Here is a 19,147-nt window from a genome sequence, read left to right as displayed (position 1 = left end):
GAAGCGTCCCAAGTCTTTTGCTTATTTGGGATGTGATTGTAAAAACTAATGGGATAACCAGATGGATATTTAGGTATTTGGGCTGAGATCTTATAGAAAAACAGAAAAGTCTGTCATCATCAGGAGGCAAGCATGCCTCAACGCATACCTACATCTCCCTCAGAGTGCAGGGTCATAAAGAAGAGGCTTTGCATTGGAGTCATAGTGCACGGAAGCAGACTTCCATTGGTGCACGTTCAACACACCAATCGACTCTTATTAAAAAATGAAACAGGTCACCGAATGCAATCCACCTCACTCTCCATTCGCCGTGTCCACCCTCCGTGTCGACAGACCCTGTGAAGTGCAGGACACCCTGCTCCAACAGCGCCCCGTCGTCTCCTTCCCTTCAAAATAACAGCACGGATGGGAACTCCACCAGCAGACATCGTCGCTCAGTCAGCTCCGAGCGCTTCGTTGAGACCCTTGTGGTGGCGGATAAGATGATGGTCGGCTACCACGGCCGCAAGGACATCGAGCACTATATCCTGTCCGTAATGAATATTGTAAGTATGATCCTACTTTTGTTCAAAAGGGTTGTACTAAACACACAAAAAAGGCAATTCTATGTGTAAAGTGTCATGTTAAGTGTCTTTCAGTATCTTAAAAAGTGCTATTATTAGTATAGAGTCTTATTTCTCTATTGTTCTTCATTGCATCATGAATAACTTGTTACAATGATCAACTTAATAATCATTAACGGTTCACAATCTGTTGACAAGTATTATCATGGTAGATAATAGACAACATAGAGTTGGGTCGCAGCACTCAGGCACCATTTGTCTGACTTTGTGTCTTTTCTTCTTTTCTGGAGGTCAGGTTGCCAAACTTTATCGTGATGCCAGTCTAGGGAATGTTGTGAACATTATCGTGACCAGGCTAATAGTTCTCACAGAAGACCAGGTGAGTACCCTCCCTTCCACTCTCGTGACATCTTTGATTCGCTCTCTTGTTATATTTAGTTAATAACATGGTCATCAACCCACTAATTGACTAAGTAATATAATGCTCAAATATAACAGTGACTGGGATTATTAACATGCACATCCATCCACTTATAAAGGCTTTGGCTGACTGACTGCTTAGTTTGAAGTATAGATATGAAACATAACACTAAGTGGAGAGGAAAGTAAAGATATATCATATTGCCAACTTTTTAAATGAAACAACCCTGCAGTGAACTTGAGACCAGGAAACTCCATACAATGTAACTGACCTAGAAATTCAAATCATACTGCTAGTGGATTATTTTGTATTGTTGTTGTTGTTGTTGTTGTTGTATTGCTTGATGTGTGGTTGTGATTTGTGGCGATGTAGCCTAACCTGGAGATCAACCACCACGCTGATAAGTCCTTAGACAGCTTCTGCAAGTGGCAAAAGTCCATCCTCTCTCACCATGGAGACGGAAACAGCATTCCGGAACATGGAATGGCCCACCATGACAACGCTGTGCTCATCACTCGGTAGGCATGGAAACACAAAAAAAAACATAAAAGTTTCATACAGACCTTTTTCTGTTTTGGTGTTTGTCATGCTCATTTTAAAGGGCTCATATTTTACCACCAGATAATAAGATAAATAGTTGATTTTTTTTTACTAGTTGGTAAGGCCCTCTGGGTATTCTGATCGGTTCATCTACTCATCATACATCTGGGTGGATACTCCAGAAATTGATTGTAATGGCTGATAAACCTCAAAACTGGTGGTTAAATAGGGCTCCATGTTTTTATTTGAGGCAAATTAGGTAGAATTAGCAGAAACTTGGTTCGGGCACAACCAGTATTTGTATGTTGTGTTGTTGTGTTGGTTATACATAGAGCCTGTGCTTGTTTGTGTTGTCCTGTTAGGGTCATGTCACAAAATGAAGTCTGGCAGTAGTAGTATTTAAACGTTCAATTCTGTTGCAGCAAAAACACACCCTGAACAAACCTGTTGAGACTGAACACGTCAATGTGCCTTTTCAGGAGTCGGTCATACAGAGATATATTGTACCATAAATATAATTTATGTTTAGGGTGTTAACCAATATCCAATACAGCTCCTCATTTGTTTTGGCCTCATGAACTAGAAGCTAAAGTACATATTCCCTGGGCTGAATTTTCTGGACAGGGTATGGTGTTTGACACAGGATTAGTTGAATGATATAAATACAGTTTTATACAGAGCTCAGAAAATACAGGAAAAAGGCTCTGTCTGTACTGAATATTATTTATATTGTGAGCTGCCTTTGCATGATGACTGGCAGTTTATTGCCTTTAGTTTTATTTATGATGTTGCTTTTCAGCTCAACGCTAATGGGAATTAGTTGTTATGCTAACAACATAATACATATAATGTGAAGGAAAAAATAGTAGCATACATTTTTCTATGTGAACAAAGATCTCTACCACTGATCGATTACATGAATGAAAAAAAGTTAAATGATTTATTTATTAAAGACATGATTTATTTGACGTGGAATGATATAATGGGCCATTGAGGAAAGAGAGTAAAAGGTTCCTTCCAACCATTGTTTCTCCATCGTACATTCCAAATGACAATGTCAGCGTTTCCTACAGAGCACCAGTAATGGAATGGCCTCCACTTCATCATTATCGATCCCTATGGATCCTCTTGATGTGGGGATGTTAATCCTCCTTTTCTAATCCCTTTATGAATCATTCCGGAAGCGGTCCCCATAGCAACCTTCATTAGGCTCAGTGGCTGACGGGCAGAGTGCCTCTTCTGGAACTCTGCCCGGCGACGCTCCGAGAGACTCAAGGAGAAATGAAAGGAAGCACATCCAAACAAATACACCATCTTACCGAGGTCAAGCTTGTGCCCCATGGTTTTGAAAAAAGACGAGTGTATGCAAGTATAATCGGGGGGGCACGCAGGGGGTGAATTAGATTTGATGTGTCCTTGGTTTTTACTAGATTAAAAGCTTTGGAATTTATTAAATCATTTAAATTGTATGATGTTCTCAAGGCTGCTGGGCTCAGAGAGCGTCCGCGTCCTTCCTATTGAATTACACCATTGTGGGACAGACAGGCTGTGGACAGAACCACAGCAGCAGACCTCACAAAGCCTGCTCTTACTGGCGGTTTGATGGTTTCACATCCAGGCCGGTCTGCAAGGTCAAATGGCGTTTATAGAGATAGGTATGGGTTTCTGGATCGAAGAGGTTAGTGTTTGTTATAACCTCAGTTATTACGAGTGAAACTACAGTGAATACGTTCATTAATGACTAGGTTGTAGGCATCTTGCACAAGGATGCTGCAGCTTGACTGTAGAAACCAGCAGGCTTCCTTTTTAGCTGGGAGGTGAACACCCAGTCCACTATAAAGGCAGGTGTTTATTGTTGTGGTGAGAGTTAAATGGGGTTCTCTTTTTTCTACTTTGCATGTGCGATTTATGTTAATAAAGTAACGTAAATGTTAAAATGTAATCTAAATGTGTTATTTATTTCTTCTTCCCTCAGGTATGACATTTGCACCTACAAGAACAAGCCCTGTGGAACTCTGGGTAAGTGTTATTTACTATACGTAAGAAAAAGATGCTTCACCGTCATCATTAATGAGATTTCACTAATGCTCTACCTCAGCGGCCTATGGTATGAATATGTATATTCTTCAGAATAGAATGGTGTGTATACATAGTATACAGTGTTATATACGTATAGGCTACAGTGGTATATATAATGTGAATAGAGTGGTCGTTTAATTGAATATAACTGGCAGAAGGTTCAATGCTGGCTGGAAACAACAAACCACTCAGCCCCTCCTGCTGAGCTGAACCATGGAAACAGAGTCGGCAGCTCCGTGTTTAAACACTCTACTTTCCTGCCGAGGTCACTTCTCAGTCAACTCCCTGCATAGTTGGTGCCCCGCGTTGTATACACACCCGCACGAAAAGGAAGTTCGCGTTTCCCACGACAAAAGAAGAAATAATGTGCGCGTGTGTACGGTAATGGGAACGAGAAGGAGGAGAAAGCAATTGGAATGAAAATGAAACAAAAAGCAAAAGGTTCAAAGTGAGTAGCTGTGGAGTAGGTGAGCGAGAGAGGTGTGTGTTTAATGTCAGGGGGGGGCGTGGGGGGGGGGGGGGGGGGGGGGGCGGGGGACGTGGGAGAAGGACAGCATAAAGCAGTGCCTCCCTCCCCCCCTCCCCCCCTCCCTCCCTCCCTCCCTCCCTCCCCAGATGTGCCCACACTGCTCTTCCCTGCTCATGTGATCCGCGCCGAGCCCTGCAGGCACCACAGTATATCTTGGAGGTAATACCGTGGCTCCAGGGGTACTTTGACAGATTGACCGCATTCGTCACATTCTCCAGTCACTTTAATTGCCCCGGCATCTGCTCGGCTTCCTCGTGGTCTCTTCCCCCTTCCCTCCAACCCCCCCCCCCCCCCCCCCAGGTCCTCATATCCTTGGCCCTTGGGAAGGGCCTGGTCGTTGGGAGTGCTGGAGGTACAATGCACGGTTGCAGTGTGTTTGGAAACAACCAAGGGGTTGTGTTTGTGTGTGTGTGTTTGCGTGTGTGTGTTTTTTCTTGGGGGCTGACCTTATGGCTGTGAGGCGCTCGCACAGATGCTGGCTCGTACATACACGCACACGCACGTACACACACACACACACACACACAGGAACACTAGACACATGTGCATACATAAACACTAGACACAGGTACACAAACGTGCAAATGAGCAGGCTGGGTGCATGCTCACAAGTATGCACACACAAACAGTCACACAGACACACACACACAGACACAATCATTAAAAGTTTCCCTTTCTTTTGTGTCACTATACAGCTGTCCACTTTACAATTCAGCTCTCCTCTCCTACCTTCTCCTCTCCTCCCTTCAGCTCTCCTCTCCTACCTTCTCCTCTCCTCCCTTCAGCTCTCCTCTCCTACCTTCTCCTCTCCTCCCTTCAGCTCTCCTCTCCTACCTTCTCCTCTCCTCCCTTCAGCTCTCCTCTCCTCACTTCACTCATGCTTTCAGTGGACTCCGAGTCCTGACTTGCGAGTATATTCTTGTTAAGCCTTCTAGTGCAAGGATTCAAACTCACTCCGGGCCACTGTAAGCAGGGGACAAGAGGTGACCAACAACTTTCCAAGCAAGAGAGCCACTAACCACAGAACAGTAAAGATGGTCTTGTACATGTGGGTCAAGGAAGTGTCTTAGTCTTTTCAATATTTTCTATTTCGCAATGGGCTCGGACACATGCTGTGCTTGGGAATGTTCGCTGACATTTCTTAGATTTGTTTATTTATTTTTAAACTTATTACAGTCTGTTTTAGACGTTAAAGTGAAGGAGGAAAATACAAGTTGTGCAATTTTACAAAACACTTAATCTGTGTCTACATCCCCCCCAACAGACACACCTTCACCTGCCCCCTTTCACACACACACACACACACACACACACACACACACACACACACACACACACACACACACACACACACACACACACACATACACACACAAACACACACACACACACACACACACACACACACACACACACACACACACACACACTGTCACAAGCCCACAAACACACACACCTGTTAAGGAGTGTCAGTAGATTACCATCAGTTACTTTCTAGATGTAATCTGTGAGTAATTGCCTCCGGTCTCCCTACCTGACCCGGGCGGACATACCCGCGACAACGGGCTTCCTTCAGACACACTCTGGCTGCTCAGTTCTCCCCCCCCTCCCCCCCCTCTCTTCTTCTCTCTCTCTGTCCCTCTCTCTGTGTCTGTGTGTGTCTCTCTCTCTCTCTCTCTCTCTCTCTCTCTCTCTCTCTCTTCCCATTTGTAGTCTCCCTTCTTAAGGGAGTGGGGAGAAACGTTGATATTTCTTGATGTTGGTGGGGTGTTTTTTCTACTTTGCCGTGGTGTTGACATACCCAAGGTTTTCTTACATTACCATTCTTGGCCTGCTTTGCCAGGTGGTCTTTTGATGCATAGATTGAAATAAATAAAGGAGACCCCATGTCTAGACATTTTCCAGCAGGGACTGGAGCGCGCGTGAGAGAGAGAGAGAGAGCGAGAGAGAGAGCGGGAGGGAGAGAGAGAGAGAGAAAATAAGATGTCTGGCCATTGATACTAACCTGCACAACTTCTAGGCGAGGTAGCAGTCACTGTGAGGGTTAACATGTTTCCCTCCACAGCGTCTTGTTTTTACCTATATTCAAAAGTTGTTCAATGTGCTATTTGTGCTCTGATCGACCTATATGTTAAGAGAGACTATGTGTATGTGTATGTGTATGTGTGTGTGTGTGTGTGTGTGTGTGTTATGAATGTGTGGATGTCTGTTTCTCTTATGTGCATGTGTGTATCTTATGTCTGCAATTATGTGTGTCAATGCTATATGTGTGAATAGTGTGTGTGCATGTGTGTGTGTCTTATGTATGGGTGTGTGTGTGTGTTTTATGTCTGTGCATATGTTTGTACGTGCATATGTGTACGTGCATTTGTGTGTACCTGCGTGCGTTTGGGTATCTGCGTACGTATGTGTGTGTGTATGTGCATTTCTTGTGTTACGTGAATGTCCTATGTGTATTTGTGTGTGTGTGTATGTGTGTGCATATGTGTGTGTGTATGTGCATTTCTTGTGTTACGTGAATGTCTTATGTGTACGTGTGTGTGTGTTGTGTGTGTGTGTGTGTGTGTGTGTGTGTGTGTGTGTGTGTGTGTGTGTGTGTGTGTGCATGTGTGTGTGTAGGACTTGCCTCGGTAGCGGGGATGTGTGAGCCAGAGCGAAGTTGCAGCATCAACGAGGACATTGGGCTTGGGTCGGCGTTCACCATCGCACACGAGATCGGTCACAAGTCAGTATGCTTCAAGTTTCCCAACGTCTTTCTCGTGTCCTTTAAAGTCACGGTGTGTAAGATTAAGCCTCTCCCACTTAGTAGGCGGGAGACTTCTAAACTAACGCAATGAAGTATTCTGTTTCGCTGGCTGTGCAACTGTGTCACGTGAACTAGCCTAGCTCAGCTGGCTGGGTGGCGTGGGAGTGAGTTTGTGGGAATGTCGATAGTAAGATTCTTGTAAACAAAGAGAGAGGTACAGGCTGGCCGGCCTCTTTTGCATTTGTAGAATATATTATGTCATTTTATTGATAGCATTAATGAAATCACTGATGAAATCACCAGATTAGAGATGTCCAGTTTATTCGAAACTAAGGTCTAGTTAAAATGTGACACATTGTGACTTATCTTTCCTATTTAGTAACTTCTGTAGTAATTGATCTAAAGAGACACATCTTTCTGGCATGAATGAGCAGGAAGGGCTGATGTCTACAGCAGATATCGTCTGGGAGTCAAACACCCATGCCACTGGACTACACTGTCCTGCTGCAAGACTATCCTGTACTTAAATATAGATAAAAGGAAGTCTGTAACAACACAGTATCACATCATTCATTGCAAATAAGTGATCGGTGATGTCTTGGTCTTCAGATTTGCCTTTTTCGACTTTTCGCTTCTTGCGTGTATGTGCGGTGATATCATGAAAAGTTAGAAGTAAATCCTGATGCTAGATATGTGTGTGTGTGTGTGTGTGTGTGTGCATGTGTGGACTTTCTCCCCCAGCGGAGCTGTGTCTCAGCATATTTCCTCATGCAAATATCACCCTCGTCTCCAAGCCTCTTGGCTCCCTCCTCCTGAATATAAAGCAAAATAATGATGATGTATGAGCCCATGCATTCCCCCTGTCTAGGGTTCGGTGAGATGGCAGTTTCCTTTATTATGTGTCCCGTCTGCTTCTGTTGTTGGGCAGTTGTAAAAATAGGCTTTGCTTGGAGAGGATGTATAAAAAAAGAAGCGTTCTCCCCGCGACGGCGGAGGCAGGTTTGGAGCGACAGCTGACTTATTTCCAGAGTAGGGTAAAATGTCATAAACGCCGGCCTTACAACAACAGGTTGGGGCCGTGCGATGCGGTCGGGGTTGGCTCTATACATTAGAGCTGAGGCCTGTGCCTTCGGACCGTACGGAAAAGAAGGCTTTGGCTGCGCGCCGTAACCGGAGCTTCTCTCTTTTTAAATCATATTCAGCCACGTCAAGTATGAAACACATCACTTTCTTTGAAACATATTCTCCGTATTACAGAAGAAGTAAGCTAAACTAAAAAAATCTGGTGTGTCAAGTCAGAATAACAAGCCAACAAGGTGGAAATGTTAAGAATCATTTGAATGAATCTTTCACCACCTGTGGTGATTGCTCTCTCTATATCCCCCTCTCTCTCTTTCTCTCTCTCTCTCCCCCTCTCTCTCTCTCTCTCTCCCCCTCTCCCCCTCTCTCTCGCTCTCTCCCCCTCTCTCTCTCTCTCCCTCCCTCTCGCTCTTTCTTTCTCTTCCCCTCCCTCAATCCCTCTCTCTCTCTCTCTCCCTCCCTCTTGCTCTTTCTCTCTCTCTTTCTCTCCCCCGCCCTCCCTCGATCCCTCTCTCTCTCCCTCCCTCTCGCTCTTTCTCTTTCTCTTTCTCTTCCCCTCCCTCCCTCGATCCCTCTCTCTCTCTCTCGCTCTCTCTCTCTTTCTCTCCCCATCCCTCCCTTGATCCCTCTCTCTCTCTTTCCCTCCCTCTCTCTCTTTCTCTCTTTCCCTCTCTCTCTTTCCCCCTCCCACTCTCTCCCCTTCTCTCCCTCTTTCTCTCTCTGTCTCTCTCCATCCACACCTAGCTGTTTCTAGGAGCCTATTACTCTTCCTCTAGCCCACCTGGTGCATGTAGGGGATATAGACGTCCCTTCTGCTCAGAAGGAGAAAAAACAAAGAGCCAGTCTGCCTGTCACAGTTTTTATTTATAAGCTGCCACAGACTGCAACCTCTCTCGTTCTTTAAAACACATAAAGACCCGTTTCGGGGTGAGCCAATTGCAATATAGCAACATCTGCTCTGTCTCTCTCTGTCTCTCTCTGCCCCTCTCACTCTCACTCTCTCGCTCTCTCGCTCTCTCTCTCTCTATCGCTCTCTCTCTCGCTCTCATACTCTCTCTCTCTCTCTCTCTCTCTCTCTCTCTCTCTCTCGTCCGTCACTAGCTTCGGGATGAACCATGATGGTATCGGGAACTCGTGTGGCACCAAAGGCCATGAGACGGCTAAGCTGATGGCGGCTCACATTACCGCCAACACCAACCCCTTCTCCTGGTCGGCCTGCAGCAAGAATTACATCACCAGCTTCCTTGAGTAAGTGGAAGAGGGCTATTTGGCTCTTGTGTGTGTGGTTGTGTGTGTTTGTATGTGTGTGTTCGTGGTTGTGTCTGTGCATGTGCGTTTGTTGTGTTCGTGGTTATGGGTGTGTGTGTGTGTTTGTGTGTGTGCGTGCGTGCCTGTGTGTGTATGTGTGTGTGTGTGTGTGTGTGTGTGTGTGGGGGTGTGTGTGTGTGTGCCTGTGTTGCATTTTGCTGTCTTAATGTGCATGAATGTGTGCGTGAGTAACTGACTTGAAAATCTTCTCCGCTGTCTGGAGGATTTGGGCCGTTGGCAGCCCAACGCCCTGGTATGCAGTTCCCCTCCACAGACGCTTAAAATCCATTCTATCATCGTTGTCTCACTTGTCTGTGTAGGATGCCTTTTGTTGTGGTAATCGTGAGTGCTGAGAGTGTCGGCCCCATGGGAGAATATAGCAGAGTGGCATAGAGCAAAGACCATCTGCGGTCTATTGCCCAAAGGTGTTGGCTTGTTGTTCTCCCTGTCGCTGGGATAGGATTTGGCATTGAGCGCTTGGTTGAATTCAACACTGTGAGGGAGGGCCTGCACACCCAACCAGCAACTCAAGCAAACTTAGATCCCCCATCGATTTAGTGCATGACCAATCTCCCTTAAGTTGTTTAGCAGACACATTTATCCAAAGCGACTTACAGTGAATGTGGAGGGATTAAGAAGTATGTAGGGGGTTAGTTGTGTCTTGCTAAGGGATGCCTAGAGAAAGACTGCGGACACCTTTGGGATTAAACCCGGTACCATTGTATTTGGCTGGGAGTAGAGCCGCCTCACCACTACAGACCATGCTGCCCTCTCTCTCTCTCGCTCGGTGTCCAATCTGACGCAACAGAGCCAGAGTAAAGAAACTAACAAGCGCTGTTCCCCTGATATGACATCATAGATCACGTGACATAACATCTGGGACCTGGGTGGCACAAACACACAGGCAGTTCCTGTCACGGAATGGGTTAGGAGAGTCATTGTTTGTGGGGTTTGTTGATTCTGAGCTCATTGATCTGGTTCCGCTCGGAAAGCTCTGTGAGAATGATTTGATGACATCGAGACATAACTATGACGCGCACACAAAGTTGCATTGTACTCATAGAACGTCAGAGCTATCCCGACCAATTGTAAAAATACTTGGGCTTTTCAAGACCGAAAGCACGTCAACATGTGATCTAACGATCAAACATTTTCAGCCTAGACAAACGGTTTAAAGAGGCCTTTGAGACTGTAGCCATGATTAAGGGCTTTTCAAATACACTGGACTTGACAAGACTAGCAGGGCCGATCATGTCGGCGCTGCTCTCTCTGCTGCTGCTTTGCTCAAAGGTCCTTGGGCGGCCTGCGAGGCTTGTTGTAATGGAGGGAGGACTCAGACTAACAGTGGAAATTCAATCTGTTTCAATGTTTCACTATCGCTGCTTTGAGTTGCTTGCAAGATACATTCTCTGGCATTTTGACTTTGTTTCAATAAATGTCTTTCTTTACGAACTAGGCGGTGAAATATAATCTGATTGAGCCATACAAAGCCTTTATACTCTATTACTCCTGTTTAAAGGCTGGGCTAGAGGAATAGTTGGTTTAGCAAGGAAGAGATCATCTAGTCTAAAGCTGGAGGCTCAATATGAGAAGCTTAGCTCTAGTGACCTTCTCAAATGGAGAGCTTTGTGGGTGGCAGTCCCTGGTCTATCTGGACTAGACTATCTATCCCCTCCTCTTACCTATCTTCATCTTCCTCGTCCTTCTCCATCTCCTTCTCCTCCCGATCCCCTCCATCTTCTCCTCTCCCTCCTCCTAATCCTCTTCCTCCTCCTCCACCTTTTCCTCCTCTTCTCCATCTCCTCCTTCTCTTCTTCCTCCTCTTCCCCTTCTTCCTTCTGTTCCTCTCTCTCTCTCTCTCTCTCTCTCTCTCTCTCTCTCTCTCTCCCTCTCTGTCTCTCTCTTTCTCTCTCTCTCTCTCTCTCTCTCTCTCCCTCTCTCCCTCTCTCTCTCTCTCTCTCTCTCTCTCTCTCTCCCCCTCTCTCTCTGTTTATACGTATCATGAGCAGGAGCATGTTTAGTGGAGTGAGTCCCTCCCAGACATAATGGTGGTAGGGAATAATGGTGGTTCTGGTTGTCAGTTGCCATTTCCTGACGACAGCTGTTGAAGGGAAGGTTACCAGCGACGCTGAGCCGAGGTGACAGAGTCGCGGTCCTGCTACTAATTGGACCACAAAGACAGGGATTTTCCACTGTTCTCTGCCAAAAAAAAGAAACACTTTGAGACTGATTAAAGCAATGCATCCATAGGTATAAGAAAGTGGTGCGATCGCTATGACCATTGTGTCTTTGTTATATATATCTTTCATGTTGGAAGGTCTTAACTCTTACTGGTATTTGTTTATTGGAAAAGGGTTCTTACAAAGTTCTTGCTCTTCCTTGATCGATAAAGCTAATGAATCTTTTGGAGCTGTGAAGGGTTTCTGCTTTTCATTGTGAGCGGGCACTGCCAAAAATGCCACTTGTTTTAGTCGTATTGCTTGTTATGTGTTTAGTCCCAGAATCTCCTATCTTTCCTCTTACCCACAATGCCACAATGTTGCTCACGTCACAGTCCTATTCTCTGTGGCATTCTCCCTCCAGCCCTTATCAGGCCTTCTCCCTCTCCTCCTCCTCCTCCACCTCCTCCTCCTCCTCCTACTCCCTCTCCTCCTCCTCCTCTCCTCCTCCACCTCCTCCTCCTCCTCCTACTCCCTCTCCTCCTCCTCCACCTCCTCCTCCTCCTCCTACTCCCTCTCCTCCTCCACCTCCTCCTCCTCCTCCTCCTCCACCTCCTCCTCCTACTCCCTCTCCTCCTCCACCTCCTCCTCCTCCTCCTCCTCCTCCACCTACTCCTCCTCCAACTCCTCCTCCTCCTCCTCCACCTCCTCCTCCTCCTCCACCTCCTCCTACTCCCACTCCTCCTCCACCTCTTCCTCCTCCTCCTCCTCCACCTCCTCCTACTCCCTCTCCTCCTCCACCTCCTCCTCCACCTCCTCCACCTCCTCCTCCTTCTCCTACTCCCTCTCCTCCTCCTCCTCCTCCTCCTCCTCCTCCTCCACCTCCTCCTCCTCCTCCTACTCCCTCTCCTCTTCCACCTCCTCCTCCTCCTCCTCCACCTCCCTCTCCTTCTCCGCCTCCTCCCCGGCCTCCCAGCATTGCACAAGCGTTTGTCTTGTCACCTTGCCCGATAGTCCTTTCCAGGGATGGGACTCATTCCTCAGCCTGCTGCTGCAGTTCACCGCAGCGGGGGGGGGGGGAAGAACCCGATGTTATAGTAAATAGTTGTGATGGTATTTTGCCTCAGAAGAATCTTCCCGCCACTGCTGACTGAGACACAGAGCGGTTGGGTTACTTTGCTTTCGTTATGTATATTTGCTTTCGGCATGTATTTAGTGTTCATCAATAACTCATCTTTCAGCGTGATGATATGAAAAAAAATAGGGACTAGAATCAACGTACAGTTACATTCCTTTAACAGAAAATAAAAGCCTCTCCTCCAAAATAAAAGCAATAAAATAAAACTATATTGTGCATTGCCTACCCTCCAGACTTCAAGCGAGTTAAGAATATATAATGTATAAGCGCATACTTTTCTCATATACATATATGTGCAAAAAGTATTGATAGTATAATTGCAGGACTATTATTGCTGAAAGACACAAAATTGCTGTGCGTTATTTTTTTCTTCTTTCAGCAAGTTATGTGGGAGCTCACATATATCTGTCTGACAAAGCAGACTAAACATTATCCGAGGGTCAGACACATGGCCCATAGGCCTCTCTCTCTCTCTTTGTCTCTGTCTCTGTCTCTCTCTCTCACTCTATCTCTCTCTCTCTCTCTCTCTCTCTCTCTCTCCAGACTCGTGGCGTTTTATTGGCTCTGCTTCGTAACATACAGCATAGACCAGATCACAGAGCCACATAATCAGAGAGGACTGATGTTCTTTAAATGGACAAGCAGGGCCCCTCACAGTCTTCTGGTCTCGCAGGCCTGCTCCTCTCACTGTATGGCTCCTGTCTTCAATGCTATTTCATATTTAGTTTATTACATTGAGGGACAAATCACATGGAGTTTCGGATACTCAATATTAAACAATAATACATGCAATCTTGGGCCTTTGGCAAGGCTTTTAGCGTCGACAGTAGAAGTAAATGACAACCGTCAAGAACAAGAAACTGATAGCTCTAGAGAGACACTCGTTGTTGGTGTAGTAAGGGTTATACCCAATGCCCTGATCAGTGCTAGTAGTAAAGTCAAGTGTACAGAATCATCTGGGTTAGGTTAGCGTGAGGGCTAACCTGGCCCGATCATTCATCTGCTAAGTGTAGAAAAAAGCTTCCTGTGCATAAGAAACAATTCTATTGTAGGTTTGTTTTTTTGACAGCTCAGGTCGGGGGACGTGTCTGGACAATGAACCTCTGAAACGAGACTTCCTGTACCCAACAGTGGCCCCCGGGCAGGTGTACGACGCAGACGAGCAGTGTCGCTTCCAGTACGGGTCGTCCTCCCGCCAGTGCAAGTACGGGGTAAGAAACCAGCATCCAGTCACCCGTGAAACCTGTTCACAAAACCAGCTCTCAATTGGTTCTGAAGGTAACCCTACTGGTGTGTTTTTCACCAGCATCACGTCAAAAAAAGAATCTCTAACTAGCTAGTTAGGGGAACGCTGATTCAAAGTATGCTAGCTGATTTTCATGATAGAAACCTGCATTCATTAGTTTGGCCCCACCTTGTATTCAATTGAGCTCTCATTTGATCAAAAGTAACCTCGAAATTTACTAGCTGGCTAATTAGCTAAATAAGAATAAAATATTTCTAGCTGTAGGCCTATGTGTGATACAATGCAGCATCTCTCACACTGTCCCACCTTGTCTAAACTTGAATCAATCAAATCAATCAGTCAAATAAATCGTCATTCAAATTGTTATTCAATAGCTAGCTAATTAGCGAAGCTATTGAAAATGCACTATTAACAGGGCCCAATAGCTACACACAAATTCAGCCTTTGAAAGAAAAACACTTCCTTCGTTAGTGTTTTTGAGTCCAATCCTAGATTAGAGTTGTGGAGCAAGTCTTGCCAAACCAGCCAAAACAACTTGTAGAGCAGTTGTGTCTTTATCCAACAAAAAGAGTTGCTGCTACCAACCAATGTGTTGAGTCTTTGGAAAGTAGTTAAGTAGTTTATGGAAAGTAGAAAAATATAACTGAAGAAAGGTTATGGTGACAATTTGGGCAGAGAGTTGGATGAGAGTTGTATTTGATTAAATATTAATATTCAAGTTATAACAATGCATAATAATAGCTTGGTTCTAGACTAGCAGTTGGGGAAGAGAGAGAGACAGAGAGAGAGAGAGAGAGAGAGAGAGAGAGAGAGAGAGAGAGAGAGAGAGAGAGAGAGAGAGAGAGAGAGAGCTTGATAATGGCTGACTGGTACCAGGTTGGTAAGATAAAGCTCTTGGCTGGCGTTGACAACCTTGCAGGCAATTTGTGTTGGAACTTGGAACCAATATATCTGCTGTGTTCTGGGCTGGCTCATGAGAAGGAAACTTTTTAACATTGTCCTTCACGCAAAAAGACAAACAACTGAAGACAGACTATTACAATTCCTCACAAGGAATGGAAAAAAACAAAACAAAAACAGGTAGGCTTATTTGTTATGGATTGCGGTCACGTCATCAAGGGATCTCTCTGGTGTAAACAGAGGATGTTGCTGTGAAGACACATGTCGGAAAAATATGATTGGACATAAGGATATTATATATAGTTAGATTGGCTCCATATTTAAACTTTAAGACGTCTTTATGTGGGTGACAGAGTTAGGAGTTGGGAGTCACAGAATTTTCCACTTTTTAAACTTTGAAAAAATAAAAAAGACATATGCATAGATAACCAAATGAAACGAAAACTTCCCAGACAGACAGAGTGATGACTCTGAGATTACACCACACAAGGATTAGCGTCAATCATTACTCAAACAATATCATCAAAGCAGCACACATAATATAATAAAGAGCGGATTTGGCTGCTCTGACCTCTAGTCTCCGCTGGATGATAGCATTTGATACTAAGCGATGAGGGATGGATGTGTTTCCCCCCCCTCTCAACTCCCCATCGTACAGTATGGGGATGAACTAATGTTGACAAAGGGACAACCCAGGGAGGGTTTAGAAACACACAAACACGCAAGACAACAAAAATAAACAGTTAAAAGACAGCCTGAAATAATTGATGATGTAAATTATATTATATTTTCTTATAATTAAGATTCTTTTTAAAAACGAGATGTCAAAGTGTGTTTTAAAGAAGATGAGCAGATTTTCACAGGGCTCATGTCTAGCTCCTTCGGTTTGTTGACTCATAAGCACAATATGATGGTTTGGAATCAGCATGAAACCAGTCCATTTATGACAGGATGAATAAGTCCAGTGTATACAAAGCTTATATATCTTGACAGCCGCAGACGCACACAGAGACTGATGTTTCTCCCCCAACACTTGAATTGAGACATCTAATCACTCCTTGTAGGGCCGATTGATTTTGTTGAAAGGAGACATATTATGGTGTTTTCTCAACAAGTAAACATAGTATTTGAGTTCTAGAAAACATGTTTTTGAAGCTGTTTGCTGGAAAAAGCTTTTAGGAAAAAAAATCTTGCCTACCGCTATTCCCCTCTGTTTCAGTCCCTTCAGAATGCCCTGTTTCTGGTGTCTGTAGCTTTAATGCAAATGAGCTGCTGCCCATTGACCAATGAGCTGTCAGACTGAACCAGAGCATGGAGGAGAAGGGATTGTTGCCGTTTGCAGACTCCTGGTGCTCTATTTCTATATAATATAATATAATAATAATAATATTATTTATGGGTATTTATATAATATTATATCTAATATCACGGCCAAAAGCTATGTGCGCCTCGGATGATATTATGAATCATAAAGACTGCGTCTGACGTCTCTGGCACTTCCACAACAAGTAAAGACTCATAGTGGGGGATATCTCGGCCATGGTTGAGAGGAATTGGGGGAAAGGAACTTTGGCCTTGACTCTCTGAAGTCCATGAACTGCGACATCGAGGAGAAAGGGATTGTACTCCGGGAGCTGAGCTGCCGGACTTGCCGCTGAGCTCCCCGCACCGGAGCTGCCGGACTTCTCCTCCATGTCTCCTCCTCCAGACTGCCGCTGAAGCTTCGGCGGCAGTCTGGCAGAGAAAGGGATTGTACTCCCGGAGCTTAGCTGTGCAGGGCTGCCGCCGAGTTCCCCCCGCCGGAACTGCTCGTCCGCTGGTCCACAAAATCTTAGCTATGCTCTGATTGGAGTGGAGTAGGGAAGTGGGAGGTAATATTCAACTGTGCCCCCTTCCTACGTAGGAGGGGGCGCCAAAACTGACTCGCTCGTTTGGTAACTGTAGGCAGGGTACTTTCAGAAATGCATATCTCACTAAAAGAATCATGTACAGACTTTTTTTCAAAGTTTGTATGCGTGTGGGAGCACCAGAGACCCAAAACAACACCCCAAATCCAAGGAAAAGTTTTCATAATATGTCCCCTTTAACAAAGCTGAAGTCTTGTCAATAAAGGTTCCCTTTTCAACAGTGCACCATCAAGATCATTCCATAAAGATAATACTAAAAAGCAATTGTACTATTGTACTATAATTGAACACTTTAAAATGTAGAGACTCAGGCTTATTACGTTCAATGTAACGAAAAGATGTTGAGTCTAAGACGTAAAACACCTTTTTTATACTTTACTACACAAACCTGCACAGCTCGTGGCAGATGCATTCTTGTCAGGTGACAGTTCTAACAGGCAGAACCCTGTAATAAAATCACACCTCGTGATTTATTAACCCACATCAAGAACTCAATTAGGGCTAAATTAAAAGGCGGTTGCGGGGGGATATCCAAACTATACCTTCACGCATCTGCACAACACTTTCAAAATGAAAAGCGTAAGTGTTACCCTTTCCCCGAGAACTGACAGCATAGCGCACGGAAATCCCAGAGCATCCTTTGATGGTTATATTAGCCCGAGACCCTCATGGAGCAACTCCCTCCGTACCCTCCTTGTCCTATCAGAGATAGGACAAGATTCTTCTTCTTCTTCTTCTTCTTCTTCTTCTTCTTCTTCTTCTTCTCCTTCTTCTTCTTCTTCTTCTTCTTCTTCTTCTCCTTCTTCTTCTTCTTCTTCTTCTTCTTCTTCTTCTTCTTCTTCTTCTTCTCCTTCTTCTTCTTCTTCTCCTTCTTCTTCTTCTTCTTCTTCTTCTTCTTCTTCTTCTTCTTCTTCTTCTTCTTCTTCTTCTCCTTCTTCTTCTTCTTCTTCTTCTTCTTCTTCTTCTTCTTCTTCTTCTTCGCATAAATCCATCAGCCTCAACATCCTGACAGGCTGGGGTTTTGAGGCGCTGACCTTTAGGTGCAGTCGAGATGGAGAATGGAACCATGGGGGGCTGGGGGGGGGGCTTATTGGATCCAGCTGGAGGAGGGTGAGGGGGGGGGAGTGGCAGTTTGCTGCTTTATTTAATCTGGATAGGCTCAGAAAGCAGTGGGGCCGAGGGATGTGGGGATGGTGAAGGGGGGGGGATGGGGGGGAACCTAGTTGCTGACCTCGTTGCACGGGGGGGTCAGTATGTGTTCTGCGCTATCATAACTCTTGTTCATGGGCAGCTCTTCTGCTATACACAGTTGTCCTGTAAAACGTCTCTTTGAAGTTTGGAGATGGGAGACGCAGCCCAGTTGTTGTTTTTTTTTAGCGGGGGCTCCTAATGTGCACGGCTTGTTCTTGTAGCACACACACACTTGTATGGTTTTATTTATTTCGGGGGCGGCCTGGTTTGACATTGTTCTCCATCGGTTCGTGTCAATCTCTGTCTCTGTCTTGGTCTCTCTCTCTCTTTCTCTCTCTGTCTGTCTCGCTCTCTTCGGTATTTTTATGAGTCTCTTTCTATCTTGTCTGTTCTTTATCACACACTGACACACACACACACACACAAACACACACACACACACACACACACACACACACACACACAAGCATGCATGAGCACATCACAAACACATACACACACACACACACACATACACACCTTTCGTAATCCTCCAGTAATCCTTTAGTAATTAAGTTGGACGTGTTTCAGGACTCAGAAGAAGGAGTTTCCTAGAGTGTTCCAGAATGTTCTAGACGGCGGAGGGAAGGAGTGTTCTAGAACGCTCTAGACTACAGAGTAGAAGAAGCAAACACGAGGGAGACATGAAGTCATAAATATTTGTCCAAAAGTGTTTTCTTCAGAGGAGCGGGTTTGTCCGTTGCTCAACGCTAATTCCCCTAAAGAGACAGGATGGGATTTGTTGAACTGATGTCACGTCCCCCTGTGATCTCGGAGATGAACGTCAGCAAACAGTGAGGGCGGTGATGATTCAGCGGACGATGAATCTCTCCTAAGAAAACATTTGCAGCGGCGGATGACCATACTAGTATTGCTAATGATGTACAATGGGCTGTGATCAAAAGCACATGGTCTGTGGAAATACGCAACAAAAAAATATGGTGTTTCGGGGGGGAGGCCTTGATTGACCTGCCGCCGATCCACTTATTAGTCTGCCTTGCACAAAGAAGAAAAATAGATCAAAATTGTGCATAGAGAAATGTTTGTGACCCCGATATCTTCCCCCCCTCCAACAAACATGAACATGGACCCCACAAGGACGGTTCCCTCCAAATAGGGTCCCCAGAAACACAGTCCCCACAAATTCAGACCCCCAAATACAGTCCCCGCAAATATGGACCCCACAATTACTTTCCCTACAAATCCGGGCCACATAAATATACTCCCCAGAACCCAGACCCCATAAATACAGTCTCCACAAATCCAGACCCCATCAATACAGTCCCCACAAATCCAGACCC

The 19,147-nt window shown here is 45.2% G+C and overlaps 1 protein-coding gene across 1 annotated transcript in view; it reads left to right on the top strand.

Moving 5' to 3' along the window:
* adamts6 (ADAM metallopeptidase with thrombospondin type 1 motif, 6) overlaps positions 1–19,147 on the top strand; it is a 52,410-nt gene that overhangs the window by 4,186 nt on the left and 29,077 nt on the right. The window contains exons 5-11 of the mRNA XM_079755989.1: positions 334–545; positions 859–942; positions 1,357–1,502; positions 3,500–3,543; positions 6,752–6,857; positions 9,060–9,206; positions 13,633–13,774. Coding sequence (XP_079612115.1) covers positions 334–545; positions 859–942; positions 1,357–1,502; positions 3,500–3,543; positions 6,752–6,857; positions 9,060–9,206; positions 13,633–13,774 — 881 coding nt within the window. The remainder of the gene's footprint in view (positions 1–333; positions 546–858; positions 943–1,356; positions 1,503–3,499; positions 3,544–6,751; positions 6,858–9,059; positions 9,207–13,632; positions 13,775–19,147) is intronic.

This window comes from Pollachius pollachius (assembly GCF_949987615.1).
Source record: "Pollachius pollachius genome assembly, chromosome: 18".
NCBI classification, from domain to species: domain Eukaryota; kingdom Metazoa; phylum Chordata; class Actinopteri; order Gadiformes; family Gadidae; genus Pollachius; species Pollachius pollachius.
This window is presented reverse-complemented; position numbering and strand designations above follow the sequence as displayed.